Source organism: Chiroxiphia lanceolata, chromosome 3 (genome assembly GCF_009829145.1).
Source record: "Chiroxiphia lanceolata isolate bChiLan1 chromosome 3, bChiLan1.pri, whole genome shotgun sequence".
In the NCBI taxonomy this organism is placed as follows: domain Eukaryota; kingdom Metazoa; phylum Chordata; class Aves; order Passeriformes; family Pipridae; genus Chiroxiphia; species Chiroxiphia lanceolata.
This window is the reverse complement of record NC_045639.1, coordinates 36,471,885-36,498,367: the sequence shown is the minus strand read 5'-3', so window position 1 is coordinate 36,498,367 and position 26,483 is coordinate 36,471,885. Positions and strand designations below refer to the sequence as shown.

At 38.3% G+C, this 26,483-nt stretch overlaps 1 protein-coding gene across 1 annotated transcript in view; it reads right to left on the bottom strand.

The window, feature by feature from the left end:
- The window catches only part of ADSS2 (adenylosuccinate synthase 2), a 38,613-nt gene extending 12,366 nt beyond the window's left edge, over positions 1–26,247 (bottom strand). The window contains exons 1-7 of the mRNA XM_032682558.1: positions 25,809–26,247; positions 9,450–9,552; positions 7,145–7,213; positions 6,344–6,394; positions 4,050–4,116; positions 880–987; positions 489–570 (exon numbers count right to left, since the gene is read on the bottom strand). Of these exons, the coding sequence (XP_032538449.1) occupies positions 489–570; positions 880–987; positions 4,050–4,116; positions 6,344–6,394; positions 7,145–7,213; positions 9,450–9,552; positions 25,809–25,970 (642 nt within the window). The 5' untranslated portion in view covers positions 25,971–26,247. The remainder of the gene's footprint in view (positions 1–488; positions 571–879; positions 988–4,049; positions 4,117–6,343; positions 6,395–7,144; positions 7,214–9,449; positions 9,553–25,808) is intronic.
- Between the last annotated feature and the right edge of the window lie 236 nt (positions 26,248–26,483).

Below are 26,483 nucleotides of genomic sequence, written 5' to 3'. Positions count from 1 at the left end.
TCATGCTTCATTAGTTTTGCTGCTATCAACTTACATTTTTTATATTGCTAGACATAGGTTGTTTTTCTTTTCTTAAGGCTTGTTACTTAGAATAACAATTTACTTCAGTTCTTAAGTTTCTGACACAAGGAATTAATATTCTGCTTTACAATGAAACATACTTTCCCCAACTACAATCCGGGTTTTTTTAATCCTAGACAGTATGTTTGAGCCAGGGGAATTAAGTAAAAAATCGTTCTCCATATGCAAGCCTTTTTCTTAAAATTTACAATATTTCTCTTGAAACCAAGTATTGAAATGTTGCATAAAGTGGTGTAAAAAGTGTCCTTAAGGATAGCAGACTCTTCAAAATGGATACATAACGATTTTCCATGATATGTATTCTGTTTTAACTCCTCACACAAGTACAAGCATCAGTCACCAAGGGATTTACGTATCAGTAGCTGCACACAGTGATCACATAATTCAAGAGACAGAAGCAGGCTTACCTTGAGCTTTTCCAATTCCCCTTCAATATCTATCTTTAAGGTAGGATATATTGCTTTGTACTGATTGGCTAACACTTTGAACCTGGAAGGCAAAAATGCTGCATTAAGGTTTTTGTTTGTTTGCTTGTTTGTTTTCCGCCTTAACCCCCCAAAACCTTAGGTTTTACTGGTTACATATCTGCAATAATTTGGTAATTTAACAATTTAAAATAATAAGTCATGCTAAGAATTGACTATATTATTTGATAAAATTATAAAGTTATTTTTATATTTAAAAATAATTTTAATTTAAAAATAAAATTAGGAGGAACCAGATGTAATTGCTTACACAGGGTACTACCCAGAAACTGAAAACTAGGCTTACAACTGTGTATTAAAATACAGAAGTTACCTCTCAGAAAATTCATCAAAATCAGAAACAAGATCACACATCCTGAGTCCACTTCGAGCTGCCTTTGAAGAATATACTGGACCAATTCCTTTTTTGGTAGTTCCCAAACTTGCAAAAGATAATAACAGGAGTTATTCTTGATATAAAACTAAGGTTTTTCCTGAAAGGCAATACATCCTTAGCATTAAATAAAATGCTGTTAATTGTGAGCATTTAACCTTGTTTTAAGCATTTAAAACAAGATACTTCCAGTATGCAATCTAGTTTCAGACTATCACTGTTTATACATGCAAATATGTTAATCTTACACATACTTCTGGTTTTAAACCAGTATCTTTTCATACTTAAGTGAATTCTTAAATATTTATTTGTACACAATTCCCAACTTTCATACTTAAAGAACCAAATGCAAAGAAAACATCCTTCAGTACTAAGAACTGAAACTAATTAAACACCTTCTAAAACATTGTCCTGAAGACCTAAAGAAGTTCTCCATAAAGCAACAGCAAAACCAGTACAGATTTCAAGTCTGTATATAAGAAATATTTCATTTCATTCTAAATACATGAGTTGGAGCCAGAAAAACAGAAAGCACTGCCAAGCATCCAAGAGTGGCAATGATACTCTAAATGCTGTGTATGTTAAGGGTTTAGGAATGGATTTTCCACTGTAGCTGATTCTGAAAACCTGAATTCCTTCTCCCCCTTATCTGCCCACTCTCCCTGAAAACCCTTTTTCAGCTTAAGTCAGTGATATCATAATATATAAATTGCTTGCACTGAATTTACTGTGAGAGAAGTACAACTAGTTCAGAAAGTGTATTCTGCCAGAGTCTTGCTAGACAGCTTTCAAAATGGAGCCAACCTGCACTTGTCACAGGCAGATTATCAAATATCTTCCCCATCACTCTCAACAGATTAAGGAACTTAATAAGAAGTGCAATGGCTGCAGCATTTTCAGAAATCTGCTGTATATTGCTAAGCTTAGCTTTACACTGAGTTTTAACTGTTTTGGTTTGTTTTTTCTGACCAGACACACAACCTTATTTTCTTCCATTATAAATTCTGCATACACAGAGTGACCCATATTTCTTCCAACTGCCTTGAAGGTACTATACCATGCCTCAGTTCAAGAGGGTCTCCATTTCAAGTAGGAGGCACAGGTCACATCTAGATTTTATGTTAAAAAGTATCAATTGATATGTGAGTGAGCAGGAATACAGCTCATTATTCATTTTAGTTAGGTCCTTAGTAGTTTGTATTACATTCAACACAATAATTTTGTAAAAAATACCCGTAATTCTTTCAACTAGACTCAAACCCAAGTATTCTCGGGGAGTGATGTTTACCTCCAGTCCAAAAAACCAGACATTCTAATCAACTTTGCATTACACAGTATCATTTAACCAGGCCACGATATTGTGGATTAAATAACTCTAGCCTCCACCCCAATTCATACCCTCCACAGAGAATCTTTTTAAGGAGGAGTAGTTTCCATTTATTTTGTTTCATTAAGACGTATCAATTAATAAAAAAGTTAAGCTGTCAGAAGACTGTATTTACAGAAGTCATAACAATTGTATAAGCAGAAGATACTGTATTAGATCACCTTTTCTATAACCTTTCTGCAACGAAAACTACATGAGCCTTACTTGTGAATGGTTTTGAGCTACATCTGAACAGGTAAAAGCATTCAGTTAAAATAAAAAGTAAAACTTACCTCTTACAATGTTCAAAGTGTTAGACACACAAGAATTTAAACACCAGATATGCTATGCAGTCAAATCCACATTAAGACATAACAGCAGGCTATTTCAATTCCTCACCCCCAATAAACAGGAGACAATCTTTTGATAATCCATGATAGCCTGTTCTTAGCCAGACTGCAGTACTACTCTCCCCACTACAGTCATATAGACAGCCTTAAAATTTAGGAGGCAATAGAGAGTAGTTTTAACAAGTTTGAAAACTGTATGATTGTTGCAGAAGAACTTCACAGAAAGAAGAAATACAGAATTTTTAAAAGTGACTTGAGTTTTTTAGCTTTGAATGCAGCTTTTTTTTCCTGTGTTTAAAGAAAAACCTAATTGGGCTTTCCCTGACAATCAATAACACTAACCAACAAAGTAGTGCCTTCTCTCAAGTAGCTCATTGACCCACAGTATTTTTAATTGCAAATATTGCCATACAGCAATTTTGGCTTTCACTCCATCAATACTCAAGAACAGCTGATACACACATACTGACTCATTAAAAAAAGTATATTCTTCCATATACATATATACGTGTGTGTGTGTTCTTCCTGTTTGCTTTTTAATTCCTAAAATAACAGGTAAGGAGACAGCTGGTACAGCAAAGTCAAGAGTGAAAATGACCCAGTGTAAAAACAACTGACAATTATCACTCCATAGCAGCCCGTGTGAAGTAAGATACACTCAAACCAGACACTCTCTTAAAGGTTATTGTCGTAGAGGATACCTTTTACAGGTAAGGATGTTGGAACTACTTTTCATCCACACAATATCTCTTTTTGCAAGTTTGTCTAAGTTCACAGGTATCTGAGAAGTTTATAGTGCTACCGTTACTTTCCAGCTGTAGACAGGTCACTGTTAATTCTGCCAGCTTTTTCCCCAACCCCAAGAACTTGGGAGCTACTTAGAAAGCACAAGTTAAAAACATAGCAGATAGTTTCTGAAAGCTTCAACAGCTTCAGAAAATCAGTAGCAGCCTGTAGTAGACAATGTGAACATTTACTTGCACTTCTAACAATAAAGCATTATGAGATACTAAATTAGTTATACGAGAGACCTTTCAGTTATTTGGAGATGACAGAAGTGTCCTTGAATCTTCATAACAAGAAATATATTTTTACAGAAACTAATACCTCCAGTAAATAAAATATTTGGAAGCGGGAACTCTTTTTATAAGGCAAATTAAGAATTAGGAACTTTTTCGTAAGACAAAATATCAAGATAAAACTCTTTAATTAAGAATATAATCTTTCACTAGCCCCTGGAAGACAAAAGTGTAAGAAATGATCCCTGCATTTTCCACACTGAAGAGTTATATGGATAATTAATATTTTTTTAACTCAAACAATAATGGATATTCAATGCATTAAGTCATGTTTGCACTAAGTCATCCCACATTTGACAAAATAAAACTACCTACTTCTTTCCTGCTTGTTCCTGCCTCTGTTGTTCTTGGATGCCATCAGCAGCTTGGTGGAAATCAAACACTAAGAAAATAAGTAAGTTGAAAATTTGTGTGAAACAAATTACTATATCATTATTGATTTCTTCAAATCAACTCCAGTCTATTTTTTTATCAATGTGGAAAAATAATATACACAATGAAGAGAGGCAAATAAAATGAGAAGAGTTTTTTTCCTCCTCTTTTACAAGTTACATTTTTTCACATGGAAGAGTTCTAAGGTTTTTGAGATACTTTCTTTAAAGTGTTTATTTTGTAGAATACTTGCAGACTGAGTAGACACATCCCACAGAATAACTAAGCCATTTCTGCTTTGTAGTAGCCCAAAAAATTATATGGATTAAAAAAAAACATGCAGTAGAAAAAAAATCCTGGAAACAGATTGCAGTAAAAAAAGGTCATACTGGTGAAATTTAGGTGGGAATTTAAAGTGAACATTCTCACTTATTCTAAAGACTTCTTAAACCATTTTACTTTTATGTTTTAGACAACATCAATTAAAACACATTTGGAAATAACAAAAGCTCCCACCAACATCTGTTATGATAACAGAGGTCATCTTCATAAGACCTGATTTTTTTTTAATGCATTACATTGTTATTAATTACAAATATTATGATAAGTGTTTCTTGCATCAAGTCTTTGTCTACCATAAAAGCCAAAAAAATCCCAACCAAAATCCCAAATCTTACAAGACTCATGTCAAACACAAACATCTGTGCACAGTATACAAATGAACAGAAGCTAGCTTAGTTTTCTTAAGTGCTATCCTCCTGAAAGTCAAAAACTAATGTACACATTACACAGGAAAGACTGAAAACTTACAAGAAACAGATTCATTTAATAAGTACTCTAGTCTCCCTGCAAGTGTGGTTTTCCTGTTTGCCTTATTAATTTGTTTTTGTGTTTATTTCCACACATTCCCGTATTGTAAAGGATTATGTTATGCCCAGCAGCTTGAACCTATCTTTGGTTGATCCTTTGTTATAAACTAATTATTCACAGATCAATAACAGCCCTTTTAGAGAAGACATTTTTATCTTGACAACAGATCTTCAGATTGCCATCAAAACTTTCCAAACAGAGGCATTCTGAAAGTTCATTTCTGTTAAGAGGCTGAATGATTATGAGTGACAGTCAGTTACTAATCCTTTTTACTCACAGTTTGTGTAGTGATAAAAACTTTCCAGTATTGCCATTGTAATATAATCACCACAGAAAAAAGTTTTTCTAATAATCAAGCAAGTTCCAAGTAATTCACCTACAGTGAATTCTACCATCAGAAAAGATATTGGTAACTTAGATACAGTTACTAACTATTCCAAACTCATTAGTTACTCCAAAGTAAAAACATTTACAGTGAAATAACATGTTCACTCACTAAGTTACTCCAGCGTTGTTTAAGAAAACAACACAAAAAAAAAACCAAAGAAAGCAAAACCAAAAGCAAAACCTTTTTTCGGTGTTATAAGCTTTTATCTCATACAGTCCTCAACAGTTTGCATCTTCAGAAAATTACTACCAGAGCAGCAATAATGTTAAAATATCCAAAGAACTAATTTAAAGGATGAATCCACATAATAAAGATGTGTTAGGAGTGGTACAGGAAGAGTCTCTGAAGCTCTGCATTAGTGGATTGGACTCTAAACACTATTTTACTCCAGGCTCTGAACTGCAGTGCTGTTTGGAGCATAGCCTGGAATCAGTGCTCGACTGATGAGCGCCTTGTGAGGAAGGCAGTCATTCTCTCCATCCCTACAGAGTCCTTACCATAAAATCTCCTTTCAGAAGCATGTGGCAATTTCCTTGGTAGGGAGATCACTAGTTTGAAGTCAAACCTGGTCATGTGGTTTCCCAACAAAAAAGTTGCTGTAAGCAACACTGTATTTGCACCAAAAGGGTAAATGAATCCTTCAGTCAATTAACTTCTGAATGCTTTTTGACTGCTCTATGCTTCTAATCTTTGACTTACAAAGTGAACCTGCTTTCCTGACTAGGTGATGCTTATGGAATAGGATTAAAGAGTCACTAGAATATAAAACTGGGAGAGTCCTGAGTGAGGAACAGTTTTTTCTAGGACCTTCAATAAACCAAAGCAGGCCACAGAGACTTAATCCAAAGAAAAGTACAGACCTATGTAAAGAGATGGCTAAAAAGGGTCACACTTTTACTGCCACAGAAAGTTCAGAGAAACCAGAGATTAATTAAAAAAAAAAAATCAACAGAAAACCAAACCCCAAACAGGAACTTACCAATATGAGCCCTGTCTGAAATTATTAGTCTTTTCTCCCAGCCTTCTAGCCCTTAAAAGACAAAATTAAATAGTTCAAATTATGTTTTGTATAGCGTTTTTGTCTTCTGATGTATAAAGTATAAATGCTTTTCATGTTTAGTCTTCAGTCAATCTATTTAAAGACTGAGCAATCACATTGCAGAGTGAAAAAAAAAAGTAATTTCAGTAATTAAAACCTGGCATCAACCTGTAAAGCTGAGAAAATCAGGCTTATTCTGAAGAAGAATTCAAGCTATTCTACTAATTCCTCAATTCTAGCAAACAATTAGTAGCTTTTTTGATTTTGAATAATCTAGAGCACTGCTTTACCTCATTTACAGTAGACTGCTGCCAAGCGCAGCAATAGACATAACACAAAGTATCCAAAAACTGAGTTCTGAATCAAGAAGTGATTACCACAGCACTTGTTTACATTAACAAGGTCAAAGTGTACACCAATATTGTAAGAGATAAAACAACTATGAACAGATTAACACACTTGAAGTTGTTTCACTTCTTAAATTCACTTTTTTAAGCAAAGAAAAATGTCTGTAGATAATTTATATTTAGAATATATTCTGACACTGTACAGAGACTTCTTTTATCTGTCTTCCCATGAGGGCCATGAAACTTCTAGCAAGACTCCTGTCAGTATGCAGCAGCTAAAGGGAGTTATGGAAAAATACATTGTATATCACCTCAACAGAGGCATCCTCCATCTAAATTTTTTGAAGAATGCCCCACAAACTATTTTAAAGGTAGTATCTTAAAATTTTCTCACCTTTGCCTTTCTTTAAGTTTTTTTCAGCTTCTTCAAAGAGTCCTGGCAAATGAATTACAACGCCATTTCCTGAAGAAAACCATTACATTACATTAATTTAATGCACTGTTGAGGATGGGAAAAAATATTTCAAACAGCTCAAAAACACTTCATGTTTTGCGTGCAGAGTATTTTACTTAAGTTTTTAAACTTTCAAGATAACACAATTTTTTTTCTTAGGAATTTGTCCAGAAGACAGATTTACTCCTTTCTACAGGCACTGAATCTTTTTAATAAACTCAACTAAACTTTCAATTTAAAGGAGAACAGTAACAAAATCGTGGGACAGTCTGAAATGCAACTTCCTCTTATCTAAAATTAACTTCCTGCTTTATACTTCACTGTATAACTCTCTTGTTTTTAAAAGCTTAGCACATTTCTATGATCATTATAAACACTAGCATCCCCTCAGGCTGTGTTCCTTCTGCAACAGAGACGAGATATTTTGTATATAGATCTGGGGTTGTTAACAAACTAGCAAAAATAACTGAGGAAAAAGATCTGTCCAAAGCAAGCTCACCTTCCTACAGCCATCACATTGCTCAGAAAAAGACTACTACCTCATACAATGAACCAGCATCACTGAGTGCCTAAGGAGGAGCATTCCCATATGGCAAAACTGAACCATCTTAAGATCATGGCAAACTCAGTAGATTGAAAGCTACCAGTGTAACATCTACGTAAAAAAGGGACCTGCCCTTCAAAACTATTTGTATATCACCTAATTTCACAAAGATAAAAGCATTCTAAGCATAAAAATACTTCTTCACTATAGCCTTCATGGTGCAGTCCTAATCAATGGGAATACTTTATTATAATACTCCAATTATTTTGCCCTTGCCATTTTTTGAATCCATAAGCTCTTTCACTGGAATCCTAAGTTGTTTTTTTTTCCCCAAAAAGAGACTTTAAACACATCCTTTTTTACTGCTTTCAAGCAATAATCTCCTTAAGAAACATAACACAGTAACATATCAAAAAAGAACAGAAGTACTATCTGCCTCAGCCCTCAAAACTAGAAACAGTTAACAATCCCAAACTCCCCTTCATCAGCAGGAATCTACTTCCATGCCCATTGACTCAGTTTCTATAGAAGTATTAGGAAAGGCAAGTTGATCCAAAACTATGCCATTAGCAAGTCACAATATAACAGCTGAAAAGAGGCAATTAACCACCAAATCCCATCAAGTACAGAGCTAGTGATGACAGAGTATACAGTCACTACACCTGCACTGTCTATGAATTGAGTAACTTGTGAGAGAGACTCTGGAGCTACTGTTTAGCAAACAGTCAGTACTGTCAATGACCACTTGCTCGTGGCACATGTACCAAGCTGACAGGCAAGACTACAGTCTCAAAGCAATGAGGGACAGGAAGAGCATGGCAATAGAGTCCTAACTTGGACAAGTAGACTGTGTAAGGGACAGGAGTTGTGGATATCAAAAAAGCAAGATGAAAGTGTTGTGAGGTCATAGCCTTTAGTGACCCAGAGATCCACCTTCTTAGTGAAACAGCACTCAAGCACATATACAGTTATAATGCTGTGTACACATTTTATATTTATCTTCATTTTTAAAAGGAAATTGTATGGGCTATGTAGCATTATTAAGGTTGGTCATACAAGCAATCCAAAGAAAAAAAAAAAACAACAACCACATGCAGGATTGGAAACAGGATTCCAAGACAAGGAGGGGAGTAAGTAGTTTTGTAGGGACAACAGACTGAATCCCCTTTCATGAAGAAAACAGATCATAGATCCTGACATCACCTAGTACTGCCACTGCCCTGAAGTTCTAATGTACTCTCCTGAGAGGACTTCTTGGTAAGAACTCTACAGTGATGAAGTCTTTTGGAGTCAACACTCATTTCACAATTCAATGGATAGAAGAGGAAAGATCTATGTTTCAAAAAGTACCAGTAGGTCCTTAGCAGGTCTAAAGATTTAAACAGAGAGGAGGTAATGGGAGAATAAAATAAATAATTGGTAGAGAAAATAAGAGGGAGTGGGAGAATGAAGATATCCTGGGCAGCTAGTTGTTTGTATCGATAGACAAGAACAAAGCTGAACTATCTAAGACAATACAAGAAGTTTCCATAATCCAAACTTCACAAATGAGTTAGGGCAGCATTAGGATGATAGTGGAACAGTTCAAGCCTATGAAAAACGGAAGAAAAAGAATCCTTATCCTCTATGTCCTCAGATACATTATTTTAATGTCAGAAGACTGTAACTACAGTACTCTATCTTTTAGAGATGTCCACTTACCAATGAATGCAGTGACTCTTGGATTGATGATCCCACTTGGCAGAAGGTGAAAGTCATACTCCACAGCATCCACAACAACAGTATGCCCTGCATTATTGCCTCCCTGAGTGGGAGGGAGAGAGGAGAGAAAAAAAAGTGTTAATAGTTTCTGACACTAAAGGCAAATGAACATAGTATAAAGATGGAATAAACTTGTTCCAGCTCCAATTCCACATTTTCATTTCTGTTACTGATAAAAGATCTTTCAGAGATTTCCTTTTCTCAGGAAGTCAGCCAAACTTTTTCTGTCAAACCGGACAATTTCAACATCAGTATTATCTGCCATATAGACTTTGCACAGTGTTTTGGTTCATCAAAGGTACAAAAGCTTGGAATAAGATTAAAATGTTTCTAAAAATTATTGGACAGAAGCATGAATATTCTAGAACATGTAGTCATTTCTGAAAGCCATCATCAGTTTCATTAGCTTCCTGTTACAGTTACGGAAAGTGTTGAAAGTGGAACTGCAACCTTAGCAAAGTAAAAAAAAACAAATCCCCAACTAAACTCTATAAAACCATCCAGTCATTGGGAAAGATAAGTCTAGCTGTTTGGCAACATGCAGGCTTGTTGTTCTGAATTTTGGCTTCAGTCTTTTGAGTGCTTTTGTATGAACAGTAACCAGCAAAGTTAACTGGTTCATTCTATACCTACTGTGTGATGAGAGAGGTTCTGTAACAGTACAAGTAATTGTTACCTTAAGTGTTTTGTTTATGGAGAGAATCTAGAAGCAACTATGACTTTGTGGTTTTGTAAGTTACCAGAAACCATTTACATCAAACTAACACTTAACATTTCTAGGTCTTTTCATTACGACAGAGAAAGTATTAAGTGTGAAATATGTCTAAAATACCAAAAGAAGCTTGTGACCAAGTCTTAAAGAGGGTCAAGAAAGGCTTATGAAACTAAAAAGATTACAAAACAGTTACCAAATATCCCCAGATCTTGTTTATTGTACTTCTGAAAATAAGCTTATACTCTCTTGTGACCCTGTCATTTGTGCAAGTTAAGGTTACATACAAAATGGTTCTGTCTGTCATAACCACAGGAACATCCTTTACAGGCACCTTGCACCAGAAATAAACAAACTGTTTCAAAGAAAGGAAACCTGAAAGACTTTTAAACTAAGCTGCTTTTCAGCACAAGACAAACTGAAGAAAAGCATTATATGATAAGAAGACAAATTATATGAAGTATTAATCCATGGAACTCTAAATCTGAAATATTCCAGAATATTGTCTCACATAAGATCTTTTCTAAGCAATGAACTCAACAGCTACTCACTACTTCTACAATGTTTACAAAGCACAAATCCAATACATAAAGCCGTATCTGACAATACAAATAGATAATAGTTGTAGATATCAAACATTTGTGCCAGTACATAAACACACATGTCATAGGTTTTTTCCATGTAGTGAACATTATCTGGAAGCAGCTGTAAAGATTTCTGGATGTAGAATTTCACTGCAAGTGATCTGACTCAAGCAGAGAATGACAAATTTTTGATTCATGACATGTGAAACATACTGAATGCAAACAAAAACCAGGCCTTTCAAGTTTATTCTTTTAAGAAAATAATAAATGTTCAGGAGTAATCCTCCTCCTCTTGCTTCCATTTTTTTCTACTCAGTGGTAGCTCTAAGAGAGATTATTTCACAATCTACCACTCTACAAATGTATCTTTCATTTCAAAGGATGTTAGCTAGCTACATTAGCAGGTAGACCATTTACAACTATTTTTGAAATGCAGTGCTGATATTCCTCAGCTACTACAAGTTACTCCAAAACTAGATATTATTCTGAGAACTCTAAGTCATATAGTAGTTTTTCTAAGTAACAAGAGACGTTGGTTTTCTACTCAGTGTTTGAAAATCTAAGCAAAACCTTTCCTGGTGAAGAACAGTTATGCACTAAAGTAGCATTTATAGTTAAGTACATCTGCTGAATGTGGTAGTTACCTTCTTCCACATCAGATTCCTTCAAACTGTTCCTTTCTATTAGATCCACTGTTATTATCAGTCTAGTTAATATCAGTTTAACATGAACACCGAAGCACTTTAGACAAAAATTCAGCAGATAGGTCTAAGTACAACACTGAACTACTGAGGTACTAGTAATTTACAAATGGGAAGACAAGTCCAAAGTCTCCCACTGCAGCATAAATAAACTGGACTAACCCATAAGCAATACTAAGATTAGTAAATTCATTTGAAATTCTCTACAAGCTGAATGAGTTAATGTTTTGTTTCTCAATCTAAAAAAAAAATGGCTCTCTAGTGTCAGGAATGTCAAATAAAGAAAAAATGGTCATTGTAGAGATTAGATCATGATCAACAATAAATTCTTAGTATCAAAGTCTGCCAAGCTACTGGTGCCATTCAGATATGGTAACTTAAAGTTCAGCAGTCACATGTGCTTGAATAAGGTGTACAGCATGCAGCCTCTGACTCTGCTAATCACGAGAACATAGCTCCTGACTTTTGGTGGTGTCAAGATTTCTTCTTTGCACTGCTGAGTGATGCAAACTTGTGTTGGTTCCATGCTCACTGAAAAATACCCCACTGTTAACAGAATAAAAATGGCATTTTACCTTTTAAACCTTGAACTACTCACACAAAAGCATTCATGATTCATCTAGAAGGTAGTTGTATTTACTTCTGCATGTTTACTGTGAGCATTCTACTTTAAGAGATTTTGCAGAGACTAATGTAGAAAATGTGCGATGAATCACCTTCTGAACACACTCTTAGGCCATACTAATACCTTAAGGTTTCCAAAAGCTTATTTTCAGACTAGACTCAAATTTGAATCTCAGAATTTAGTTGTTTATAATATTATGATGCCAACAACAGGAAAAGATTCAATCCCAAAAGTGCTATTGATAGCAGCTATCTGGTAGAATACTAAGTCAGTCCACGCCCTGCTTTGGATGTCATTCTGGCAAAATGTGCCATTTTGAAAAATATTTTTAATTTTAAATGCTACTTTAGGAGACCATTAAAATAACAGCATGTCATGAACTCAGTTTTAAAAATTCTTCTGCTGATTTACAAGTAAGCGCTACCCTAACCACAGAAGTGCAAGCCTATGAATTGTAATATATTAAAATAATGGTTCACACTGCACACTTTACAGTGAACTTGCAGTGAAATGTACACATGTTGGTGCTCAGACATTGCCTCAACATGGGTTTGGTAAACAATTCTAATAACAGAAATTTGAACTCCAGAGTTCTACTAGTGGTCAGGTGAAGGGGAGGTTGTTGTTAGGTTATGAGGTTTGACTTTGTTTTGGGTTGTTTTTTCACTCCTCCAGAAAACTGATGTTAATGCAGGCAACTATTGCCTCTGAGGATAACTCCAGCTGTAAATTGATGAAGTTGCTCCCAGCTTCTTTGCTTTCCATCTGGATTCCTCACTTCTTCTCCCTCAAACTAAACTAAATGGGACCAGTTAGGTCATTCAAACTAACTTTGATTCAACTGTTTAAACATTATTAATGGAGAACTAACTGTGGAATTTATTTTCACTATTAGTTAAACAAAGTTCATGCTCAAATGATCTTCAATACCTTGCATAAAGCTTTTGCCAGAGGGAAATTAAGACATACAAGTAGTTTCTGAGGCTGGCATACTCCTTAGTTAACTAAATAAAATGATCAGTTTACCACATCTCAGTAACTTATAGGTACCCAAGCAACAGAAGTTCTCTCCCATAAATGGGAGAGAAAAACTGAAACACCTGTGTGCAAACAACAGAGAGGAAAAGTGTGCAGCAAGACCAAAAGATGCTGTTGCTCAGTCTGGAATATACACATACACGTAGCAGTGGCTCCTTCTGCCTTTTGCCCTGCACAACGACTTCCTTCAGCTGAGCCAACACCCGTGCATGGCCAAAATACTCACTCATGAGGGCCAAGGCAACTCTGCATTCAGCTTCAAATAGATGGATTGCACAAAAGGATAGAGAGGAAATGATGACTTCTTATATCTGAGAGGTACAAGAAGGCCCCAGTAGCACTCTGAACAAAGAGCTTATTTACTAGGATGCTTTCTTCCCATTCTGCAGAATGGTAGCAGAATTCAGAATGCAGGCTGTGAAGGACATCAGGCAGCCTAGACTTTGCCAGAGGAAGAGAAATAATATTGTGCAGGTATAGAAAAACCAGAAAAACTAATTAAGAAGTAAAGGGAATCAATACAATGAAATAGCATGATATAGTCAGCAATGCCTAACAGACTCGACTTTGCTTGCATGGTACTGCAATGCAATATTTTATTCCAAAATTATGCAAAAGACACTTTCTGAAGGACAGCAAAGACACAAATACCTCATAAAAAACACAAGCAGAGAAGCCCTTTTGAGGGGAAAAAAAAAAAGCCCAAAAAACCTCACAAAACAGTTCAGGACAGGCCACATAGGTAGGACCAGAAGAGAGCCTTCCAGGTCAAAACATAGACCCACTGAACCTGCCTCATAAATTTTTGTGTTCTCTCCCTCTGCTTCCACTGTTTCCATGCTCAGATATAGCTGTTTTAAGAGTGGTCTAAGCCCACTGACCTAATACATGAAGGAAAAAAACCCCACCAAAACAAAGCAACCACCACACACACAGAAGACCCACTCGTGTCTTCCCAAAAACATGTTTGTGAAAATTTTCCTTTTTCACTGCTGCATCTCACAGGATGTTACAATACCAGACACAGCATTGTAAACTCTCAGATCACCTGACAGAAAAGGAGAATCAAGATTTTGTACCCAAGTAAGACTGTCTCAAGTCTCTTAAGAACCTTTTTCTTCTCTGCAAAACCTCCTGCCTCTGTCAGTTTAAACACTTACTAGGAAAAACATGTATAATTAAAAAAAATAAATTCATAATACTCTAACATTAATCAGTGAAATTCTTGATTTCCATCCAACCAACAACTGTGCATATTATTTTCTTAAATACAGAATTACCAAAGAGGAAGATAAATGTTGTGTTCATTTCTAATTATAACCCCATGCACATCATTCAAGTTCAGTTACACACAGCAGAATCCCCACACACTGCAAGCTTCTCATTTCAATAGGCACAATCTAGAATATCCCAACATTTTGTTATTTTAAATCTTTTCATTCTGGAATTCATGCCAGAAGGTATTTGCTAGTTACCTGAACATTTTCTTAGCACAGCATAATCCCAGAACATACCGAGGACACCAAATCAAAGAAACACAAGAGAAAAGCAGATGCTTATTGCCCCAGAGGCTGTAACATCTAATATTCAAATTGTGTGAACTGACAGTATATTGTTGGAAAGTATTAGAAAAAATATTAGAAAAAAAAATCAGTTTTTAATATTACACCAGCGCTAGGAACTTAATGAAGTTAATGTGCATAATGCTTAACTTGTGCTTATTTAACAATGAAATCTCTCTAGATTAGGTTATTACTAGGCTATTTAGGTAAAATATAAACAGACTTCTCCCTTTAAGTTCTAATACAGCTCACTTAGAAGAGAGCGACTTTTAAAAAAAAAAAAAAAAAAGCCAAACCATTCTCTTTAGGTTTTCCTTACATTAGAAAATAGTCTCCAGGACTGGAGCTCATTTCATCACAGAAAATTAGTAGGTAGGACAAGAACCAAATTCTCCATCTAGCACAAAGCAGCAACCAAAACAAGACCACTAAGAGCCAGTAACAACACACTATACCTCCTATCTAGATGCTAACACAGCCACTACTTGTGAAGTCCCAAGCACATTTTGCTTCAATTACAGCACCATTTATTTGTGCATCTCTATCAAGGTACAGAACTGCAGTTTAAGCACACTTTGAGGTTTCCAAAATTGGATTTTCTGCTTCAGCAACCTTCTTATCACTAAAAAGTTAAAAGCATTGTTTGTGTGACCCTTCTCCTTTTCTTCAGTTATTTTTTTCCTGTATTTCTCAGCACAGTATTTGGAACAGTTCTTTCCTTTCCCAAAGGATTTTTTGGGACCAAAAGAATCTGCACTGTTCAGCAGCCCAAGATGTACCAAATTATAATGTTAATTGTGTCTCTAATTCAATTTCTACAACTGTTCAAACTGCCAGGAGCATGAACCTTTTAACAGAAAGTAATATAAATACAAGCTGTCCTTCCTTAACTTTTGACTCTACCTTGGAGTCAATACCTAGGACCACTGCTGCTGCTCAAGACTTTGAAACACACCAAAGACAGGGTAGTTGGTCTCATCATTGGACCCAGTCCTCCAGTTTTTCAAGATTCCCAATTGCAGCCTACACTGTTGCCAGCAATGCTGAAGGAAGACTGCCACCAGGTGACACAACACTTGTGCTGGTAACACGGAAAACACGACCTTGCTCAAAGTGAAAGGAAAACCAAACACCTATTTTTTTCCCCACAACAATATCAGTTCAACAATTCATGAAAATAGGAAGTTGGGCATCTTAGAAATAGCTGCTCTAATCATAGTCTTCATGCAAAAAGAAACAAACCAAAACAGAATAGGAAAAACACCTCAGCCATGAAAGCTTCCTAGTACTATTGAAGAGTTGCTGGTTTGGTTGGGGGGCTGTTTGTTTTTAAAGCTTCTGCACATATCCAGCTGAGAAGGGTGCCAGTTGGATTGGAAAGTAAATATTTCTTTTCATTTATCTGAGGACACAGCATGAAAGTCACCATGAATAACAAGTGTGAACTATGCCATGTGTCCCAACATGACATGAACATGTTGGAGCAAGTCCGGAGTTGGGCCATGAAGATGATCAGTTTTGCCAAATCTCTCCTGTGAACACAGGGTTGAGAGAGCAGTGCTTGTTCAGCCTGGAGAAGAGAATGCTTTGGGTGACATTACTAAAGCCTCCCACTACCTGCAGGAGACCTACAAGAGAGCTGGAGAGGGACTTCTGACAAGACCACGTAGCAATAGGACAAGAGGGAATGGTTTACACTGAAAGGGGGTAGGTTAGATTAGGTATTAGGAAGAAAACTCGTTACTGTGAGGGTGGTGAGGCACTGGAACAGTGTGCCCAGAGAACTGGTGGATGCCCCATCCCTGGAAGTGTCTAAGACCAGGCTGGGGCTCTGAGCAACTAGTCTAGTGGAAAGCTTGTCCCTGACAATGGCAGGGGAGTTGGAACTAGATAGTCTTTAAGGTTCCCTTCCAACTCAAACCATTCTATGTTTCTATGATTTCAGTACATGGATTTAGTTTAGGGACTTCTTAGTTGAGCTCTGATGGAGAACAACTAAAAATCCTATTAAGAGACAGCAGCTTTTTTTCTTCTTACATAATCCTGACACTATTGAATTATAGTATTATTTTAGAGTCTTTCAAGTAGAATATTGAAAGTAAGATCAGGTGCATGAGCTTTACCAGTCTATAATATTTTAAGCAAAACCTGTTTGTAGGATAACCAATACATAAGCTGTTTTAAAAGGCATTATTCCAGCTGTACTGGTACAGTATGCTTAAATTGCTTTCGTGAAAAAGCATATGATCCCTACCGGTAGCTGGTAATCTTGAATATCCACGCTATTCAACATGTAGAAAAGCTAAGTATACAGGACATATGACAGAAAGGTGCACACCTAAGAAACCAATTCATCAACTAGTACTGTTAGAGTGACAGCAATCCTTGTAAAACAATCCCGTATTTACCTGATTTTCTAGAAGCCTAATTCCAATAAACATTCCCTATGAAACACTACTTTTGAAATGTTTTACAGTGATAAGCTGCTCAGATCTATTTTTTTAAGAAAAAAAAGGTTTTTTCCTTCAGCTTGCTAAAGAATATTAAGTAGCCCTTAAAATCCTTCTCAGTGTAAGCACCACACCCAAGAATCTGCATATTCACTTTAGATAGGTTGATCAGTACTACACACAAGAACCTATTCTAAACACACCTATCCTGGCAAATGTGAACAGAATCAGTGACACACACACAGAGGTGTTATTAGATAGCAAAGGCAGCTGGAAGTATTGCTCATCTGGGGGCTGTTTGATAAACATTCTTTGGAAACACCCTTTTGCAATAGTTTTGAGTGTCTGAAAATAGTAATTTGGAAGGGAAAAAGTCAGCTAGCTATCTGCTAGCTGACATTGGACTAGACACAAGCTTGAAACATCAATAAATCAAACAAGTGACTCCCACTAGCCAAAACCACTATCAAAGTGCTGGAAGGCAACACTTGCCACAAACACCATGCTTTGCACCTGACACAAGTACACCAGGTAACACAACACTGTGCCATGGTCCAGATGGTACTACTGGAAAACTTACAGAAGACTACCAATAATATCGAAGAGGACACATTTAAACACACTGATTGAACAGTGTTTCTAATAGGACATCTATGGTAATTTTAAGGTCAATTATGTCAGCACTTCCCCCATCTATGCATAATTACTTACTGCCTCTTGCCTTCTATAGCTTTTAACTATCATAACAGTCACCTAAAGTATTTTGGATAAAGAACAGAATAGAGCTAGCAACAATATTCATGCAAGTACCTGACTACAGTTTTATGATTTTTTTTTTCCTTAGAGCTCTGAACAGTGAAACAATTTTTAAAAGTGTAACTCTTAGAAAGTATATTTTGGACCCAGACTGGTAAACTCTAATCCTTAAGTTGTTCATACATTCAAGTCTTCTCCCTTTGAACTCTCCCACAGCACAAGAGAACTTTAACTTGTTATATTCTGTCCATGCACAACAGCTTTCAAATCACATATAAAGCACGGGAGAAGGAGCATTGATATAATATTTAACAGCAATTTTCTTCTGGAATTGCAGTGCTGTACTAGTGAGAGCCCCTAGGGAACATTCATGTATTGAGCTGATTCACTAGATAAGTAAGAAGCACCTTTTTTTCTGGAGTTATGGCAGAGTTTTGACAATTAATGAAGTAATTTGGCAAACAGTGATGACTTATGTTGGTCTTCAGGAAAGTTGTATTGATGACTACTCATCAGCCTTTTTCAAAGTGACCTCTAATGACAGGATTAAAGAGAGATGCTCTTTTTAAACAGAAAGATTATTTTCTTGCTGAATTTAAATAGTACAATAAAGTTTATCAGCTAAGACTTCAAGTTCACAGTGCGCAGCCAGCACTACCAAAACTGAGCTAAGGTAACTAGGCGTTACAAACTCTGGTTTATTCTATATGCCTGCTAACTTAGAAGCTTATCTAAAGCTAAGTGAAGCCAACAATTGAGGAAACATGGAATCTCCAAAAAGACTTTGAAAATGATACAAAGCCCTGCTCAAGTGCTTACACAGGGACCAGAACCTTTTTCCTCTGGTAAGTCTGATCAAAGAAGTTCCTTGCTCCTGCGTTTGCAGCCAATCTCACTGGTTTGCCTGAAAAGTATGCAAAGGACTTGACCAATCAAGGGATAAGGATCTGCAGTTCTTCCATTTTCCTGGCACATGGAACTGTTCCAGAAAAAATGTGCATATTTAATATATCCATTTTTCACTTAATATCAAATTCATTCTAACTTAAAACTTTGGGGGTTTTCCATTCTCTTTTAGAAAAAAAATGCCAACAGTCTAATAGGAAACATGAATGTACCAACTTAGATTTTCAGCAAAACCAAAAAGGAAAGCAGAGTTGCTTGTTCCTAAAATGAAAGCAAAAATACAACTCCTCATTATAAGAAAGAAAAAAAAGACACTCCTTGCTTTCTAAAACCTTTGTGTAGAGCACAAAGAGCAAGACTAAATGTGTGCCACGTGTGCTAGCCAAGGAAGCGTACACTCCCGTGTGACGCACACGCACATACGTAAGTACAACACGCAAGTAAGAAATCACTGCACGTGAAACTAAGATGGAGGAACAATAGTGTATCTTTCTCCATTTTAGATCTACGTAAGTTGACTTACGTTTTTTATTTTCAGAGCATGTCTCCATTAGTCAAGGGCAGACTAGACGTTAGTGTAACAACTAGAACGGTTAAATTCATTTTAGACACATCAAGACAGCAGTTCAAACCCCGCTGCCTCACCTACAGCCAGCAGTACTCCTGTAACTGCTAAGACTGGTTTGCATTACTGCAACTTTACCTGGCAGTGGACGTGCATAGGGAAAAAAACATTTGAGGAAAGCAGACTGGAATTACAATTAACAGCATATTGTGAATGGTTTTCTATACTGGTACTAAATATGAAAGTATTTAAAGCAGCTCTGAAATACTGACATGTGCATGTAAGAGAACCATCAACCCAAAAAGTCTATGATGACAATCACTGCCTTTTCTTATGACATGATCATGCCAAGTTGTCTATCTCAAAAATACGATGCCTCAGGGAAGAGCAAAGAAGTCTTTCAAGTTATTTCCTCCAGAATAAAAATTAGTTGTCTACTTTAAAGAGATGTTATCTCATGCAACGTTTAGGAAGAAGCCATACACTCCTTTCAACTCTCCCCATCAGATGTGTGTGTGCATAATTTTTTCTACAGTTTACTTTTATTGCTACCACATTCCAGCATTCAGTTTTAGCTCAGGGCAACCACTGTTGTTTCTGAGCTAGCTGTCCAAGTGACTGCCAAGTTGGACAAGAAGCAAGTCGATGCTGCTTTGGCATCATACGGTTGTAAACATTTTCTTTTAACTCTTAGACGAAAAGTCAAAAATACTTCGAGAAAGCTGGATACTACCATTACTTACAAGAAACACACGAAAGGTTGCTTCTTGTCACAATCAGATTCTGTGAATGCTGAGCACATCTTTAAAAAGTTCATCAGTCTAGGGAAAAGACACATCTGAACCCCTGTGACACACCCCAACTAGGTACAGTTTTGCAATTTCTAGGCTATTTGCTCTCATTTCAATACATAGTGTCAAAAACCTATTTTGAACTTAAGACTGCAAACAATCCCCCTTTCAAAAATGCATAAATAACTAAAAAGAACTAAAAAAAAAAAAAATCAAGGTTTTGATAACCAATTCATTCTCTCACATCACAGATCTTGTGATTAATTTCTTTCTCCCCCCTCCAACCCCAATTAATTAACAGCTATCGAACTCTACTCTACTCTGAATAACATATTCCTGAATTTCAGTACGAAAAACATCCAGCAGCTAGCCATTTTCTCATTTAACAAATCCATTCATGTTTGCAAGACCTAAACCTAGTTCAAGGAGCCATTATGTCACAGACTTTATGAAGGTGTCTGAAACTTTGGCTAGACGTCAGAAATTTTTGAGCATGTAGTACAAGTATTGCTGAATCAGAACAAGATCAAGAGTATAGTCTGAGGCAGCACATGACAGAATAAACACATTATTTTACACATTCACCTGTGGTCTAACAAATAAAACATTAAGTTTAGTCTATTAATCTCAAAAAACTCCATCCATTTTTCTGTAGTGACAGAATTAGCTCTGATGAACTGCTATTGAAAGACAATATTCAGGAAGACTCTTTAGAGTTAGTTTTGACTTCGTTTTATCTCACTTGCAAAACTTTATATTGTTGCAATGCCTGCATATGTTAGGTAGGCAACAGGAGTAATTATTCAAGTCCAGAATAAAGACCAATTTATGCCAAGAGATAGAAGAGATCAAGTGAGGCAGGCAGATCAGGAACAAGAAAAATGTTCAAAGCATAGATATGTCCAGCGCTACATTGCTTCAGTGCACAAAACCCCACCAGTGTTTCCTACAGTCATAAGAATATTCAAGAAAGGACAACAAAACCAAAAAGTGACTTTGGGAATACTTACAGAGAACACCTTGCAAATGTGTGAGGTAGTACAGTAGAAAGAGAAAAAGCATTTGAAATCTTAATTAATAAGCTGCTACAGAGTACTGCATCTTAACCAACCAAACACACACATTAAGCTTTTGTAGTAACAGTAAGATTGAAAGACCAATAAGAAATCAATAGATCAAGGTGTAATTTGCTCTTTAGTGCTCTTAAGGCTGCCTTTGTTTATGGCACAAACTTTATGAAATGTAAAATCAGATTTCAACTGTATTCTCTTTAAAATAATGCAGACTTTGTGTGATTTTTACAATAACAAGAGATCACCTGTCAGTGATGCTCTAAAGCAGGTCTGTAAAGCATATGACTCACTGATGGAGTAGGCCAAAGAACTCATTTTAGTGACCTCTCTTTCCTCACCAGAGCACATCACTGGCACACTGCCAACCACTACAAGGTCCAAAAGTGCACCCAGCACTGAAAAAAAGAAAGCTCTAGCTAAGCATCACTTACTGAATGCCTGAGCAGCTAAGAAAAAGCACTAATAGCTATAGCTATTGATTCTGCTATTCCTAATTCTGCATGGCTTGCCTAGGCTTTAGACTAAAACATTTTTTAAAATGAGAATATTTAGAAAACCAGTGGGCTTGGTGAATGGAAGATAAAAAAATTCTAGTTCAAAATAAAAAGTGGCCATATACAGATTAGTAATATGGAGGTATCAGGCGGCATTGGTGTAAGGACTTCAGTCAGCAGTTGTCAGCTGGTCGATGGTAACTACTTAACCCCAAGGATCTGCACACTGAAGACTTCTCTAGATCGTGCACTGCAGTTGCCACATATCAAGTGATCAGCAGTGGCGTTGCTAAACACACTGTTGTTGGGGCAGGAGGAAGAGGAAAACGGAATACAAAGACTTCACACACTGCAATTCCCACACATTAGCAGTTCAGGAGTAGGAATCCTGTGACTGCACAGCAGGCAGACCACACTGAAACTAGATGAGAAGATCTGGTAAGAAGCTGCAAATCTGTTTACAAGTAGCAACAAGATGCACAACAGAACTGAAGAAGCAGGAAAATGGGATTCTTTAGCATAGGGAACACGGCATAGAAATGATGTGGAGGCTTAGAAATCTTACCTCTGTGAATTATATTTTCTGAATAAATCAGCTCCCTCCAACAGTAAGAATAGGAAGTGAGCAAAAATTTGCCGATGAAATGAATGAATGAGAACAGATTCACCAGTGCAGACATTACATATTTTGCTGTATGGCATACATTGGTAGATTGGGTGGAGGGGTGGTGTTAATGCAAGAGACACAAAGCGTATTTTGTTACTGTATTTGATAAAATTATTATCTAAAATAATTTGCTTGCATTAATTTGCCACTTCCATCATTCCCACAAATGAATAAAACTTGGTAATTAATTTCCCAATTTGGTTGCATTCTGCAATGGTAGGAAGTCCCTTAAACAGAACAAGAAGCTTTTTCCTTTAACTCTCCATTACCTGGGGAATTGACAAAAATACAATGTATACTTTTCAAAACTGCCATGTTTGATGATAGCAAAGGCTAGCTGCTTACTAAGAGGAAACAATGTCAACCAAAACACACAAACCTACAATTTCTCTGGCAACTATCTGTGAATCTCAAACCAGTTCTTGTTCTATTTTATTGTCTAGACTACGATTTATGTGATAGCAGGTAAACAGACTTTGTTCTTTAAGTCACTGAAAACAAGATGTAAGTTTAAGGGCAAACGTCTCACCAATGCGTTTGTTTTATCAACAGCACCATTTTACCAGATACCTCCTAGAGGTAAATCAAGACCAGTTCAACTTTTACAGTAGAAGAACAAGTACGTGTTATGTGGACATGTTTGTTTAAACTGCATCTGAACCCTTGGCGCTAGCAACATTTTCACAAAACTATCACAGTTGCCAGCTTTAGCAACAACATGTGGCCCCTTGGATGTATTTTAATTTTAGCTTAGCCTCTTCAAACAATTGGATTTGAAAACATAATACTAATTCTGATAAATGCAAAGCTGTCTCCTGAAAAGAAAATACCATTCTCTTGCTCTGAGCACAAGACTCCTTTCCACAAACTCTAAATCAAAGATAAAATACTTAGGAGGGTAGTGTTTAAAAGAAGTAAGTAAGCAGTCATATTGCAACTTATTTCCTGACACACTTATTCAGCTAACTGTGCCTAAGTAAGTACCTGGTTCCAAATGATGGCCAATCAAACAAGTCACTGGAATCATCAGCACACCTGCTACGTAGGAGTCAAGAAGGCATGGCCATAGATTTGAGAGTACAAATGCTTGGAATGCCTTTATAGGCATTGTAAAATTAAGCGATAAGTTGTTTCTCATTTCTGGGGCAGGACATTTTTTATGCTCTGCATCTGCCCAGAACAAGGGTCAACCCCATAGTGTTTCACTGCAAGTATAACCCAAGTTTCTAAGACATCTTAGACCTGCTATAACAACTTCCCTAGTCCTCCAACAGATGTACTAATAAATTTTCCACAAGAACACGTTGGAAATATTTGATGTCATCCCCAGGCATTCTAGCAACTCTGGCGTGATGAACAGAAAGAACCATCGTGGAATACGTAAGAGTACAGTGTTGAAATAAGGATCAGAAGCTCCAGTTACGGAAAGCTGATATTAGCAGGGGCCAGACCAAGTGTGTTGTGACTTTTCTTTCTGGACTTGTACCACTACAAAAAGCACAAGGGTCACACTCTAATTTACCAGCAGTAACGAAAGCATCGCAAATATGCTCACATACATAACAAGATTATGTAATAATATTAAATTATTTAATAACTTAATAATACATTTACTTAATAGCTCAGTACCACTGAAAGAAAATATTCCTATTTTCCCCTCTCATTCTGAGAAATTGTTCTTTGTGCTTACCCTGTCCTGGGCTCTCCTATTCACCCAGGCCCTCCAAGCCAATGAAGTTCAGTTTTATTTTCTAAAACTGCAGCAAGTAAATCCAACAGAATATAGTTTCCTGCCACTCCGATGAGTTTAATCAACTTACAGAACTGTTCAAGTGCCAGAGTCAGGGCATGGGAGGAGACTTGGGGAGCACAGCCATCAACAGGAAAGGGAAGAAAGGAGGAAGAAAAACTCCTTACTTCATCAGAAGCAACAAGCTGTTAGAAATGGCAGAACTGGCCAGGAAATTCAAGCCTGAGATAACACCACAATTTTTCCCTTTTCTTGATCCTTTACCGAGTGGATTCAAAACAAGTAACAAATACATTAAGACATGTGCACACAGAAATTCATGGTTTGCCTCTCTGTCTCTCCTCCAAAACTTCCTAGCATTAAACATACACACTCATCTAGGTGCCCTTCAAGTTTCAAGAACAAAGTCGTAAAGGACAAACTGAGTCACTCTGTTCTATGACCCACAAAGCCAGGCAGTCGTGCCACAGCACCAAATCAGATTATTTAAAAAAAACATGATCTAAGGGAGAAAAAAAATTCATTTGTGAAAACATTATTTAAAAATATGTTTGTTTACTTCAAAATTAAATTCTGTGAAGTTCAAGGTATTGATTTGTCAGCTTTGCAAGGACTTGTTTTTGAAAACACCGGTTTATGTGCAGTTCTCATTGGGAAACACAAACCTTCCTCACTCTCCGGGGAATGGTATGCTCTTCCAAAATACGTTTATTTAAGACCAAATTTAAACAGTGCATTCAACAAAAGCACATACATAACAATACTTACAAGAAGCCTGCACATGTTGTAGGCATTTTATGCTACTGCATCTCTTAACTTTAAGAAAACACCGTGCATGGCTTTAGCTCATTGTGTTGTACTCTACAGCACTACTGAACTAGAGATGTTAAGAAAAACATCTCCTCAGATCTGCGTTGTTTTAACGTAGGCATTTAAGAGTACTGTGCTTGCAGGCTAGACTCGTCTGGTTGTTTGTTTTTCTCTTTTGCTGGAATAAGGCCTCTACACAGAGAAGAAAAATTATAAATAAATAAACAAACGGCTAAACATAACATTCCATTGACATAACAATCTTGAAAGCAAGGGCAGGCGAGTCCTCTAGCAGCTCGTTTTAGCCGAAGAGCCCGAGTTGCGGCGGACTACAGGGATCCCCCCACGTGCATCCTGCAACTCGCTCTCGCCTCCGCGCAGCTCCCGGCGCTGCGGCCCGGGAGGGTTCCCGCCGACACAGCCGGGAAGGGGATCCCGGCCCCGCGGCGATGCTGCGGGAGCAGCCGAGCGCGGCCCCATCGCGGCGGCCCCCCAACATGAAGAGTGGGAAGCCTGAGAGGGAGGGAGGACCCGATCCCGGGCGCGTTCCTCCTGCCAGGGGCCAGCTCTGGGCGACGAGGAGGGCGCCTTCCTCCTCCTCCCCCGGCGCCGGGACAAAGAAGGCGCGGGAGGGCTGCGGGGCAGCGGAGCCTTTCCCGGTGAGAGCCCCACAGCCCCCGCCGATTCCGGCCCTGCGCCTCCCCGGTCCCTGGGGGGAGAACCCTGGCGGGCACAAGCGCCCGGCGGGGCCGCCCGCCTCAAGGTGACACCCGCGGCCTCCTCCGAGCCCCCGGCCGCCTCCTCCTCCTCCTCACCTGGCACCTGCAGACGATGTCGGCGTCCTGCGCCAGCAGATCCACCACCTTGCCCTTGCCCTCGTCGCCCCACTGTGCGCCCAGCACGACGGTGACCCTGTTGCCGGGGCGGCGGGCGGCGCACTCGCCGTTGGGGATGGCGGGGCCGCCGTGCTCCGCCATGGCTCGCGCTGCCCGCTCCGGCGCCGCTCCAGGCACATGCGGCAGCGCGCGGCGGCTCCGCTCCCCCCGCCTCCGCCTCCTCCTTCCCCTCCCCGCCGGGCGGGCGGGCGGTGCCGCCGCTCCCGCGTCCAGGTGGTGCCGCCGCCTACTGGCTCGGCCTGCCCCGCAGCTCCCCGCCAGCCCGACCCCTGCCCTCAGCCGGAGCTCCCCTCGCACTCCCGTGAAAAACCGGAGCCGCCGCCGCCGCTGCCCCCGGACGCCGTTTTTCTCCTGCCACTCCCTCCGCGCCTCGCGGCCGCGACTACATTACCCAGCGTGCCGCGCGGCCTCCCCGCGGGAAGGTCCGCAGGGAGGCGAGCGCAGTGCACGCTGGGGCGCGTAGTCCCCTTTCTGCCACCTGCGGCAGGACGGCGCCCCGGCGGTTGCCCCATGCGGCCCCGCGGCGGCAGAGGCTGAGCCGGGCGGGGGGGAGGGGTCGGGGGCGGCCATGCCAGGGCGGCCGGGACGGAATAG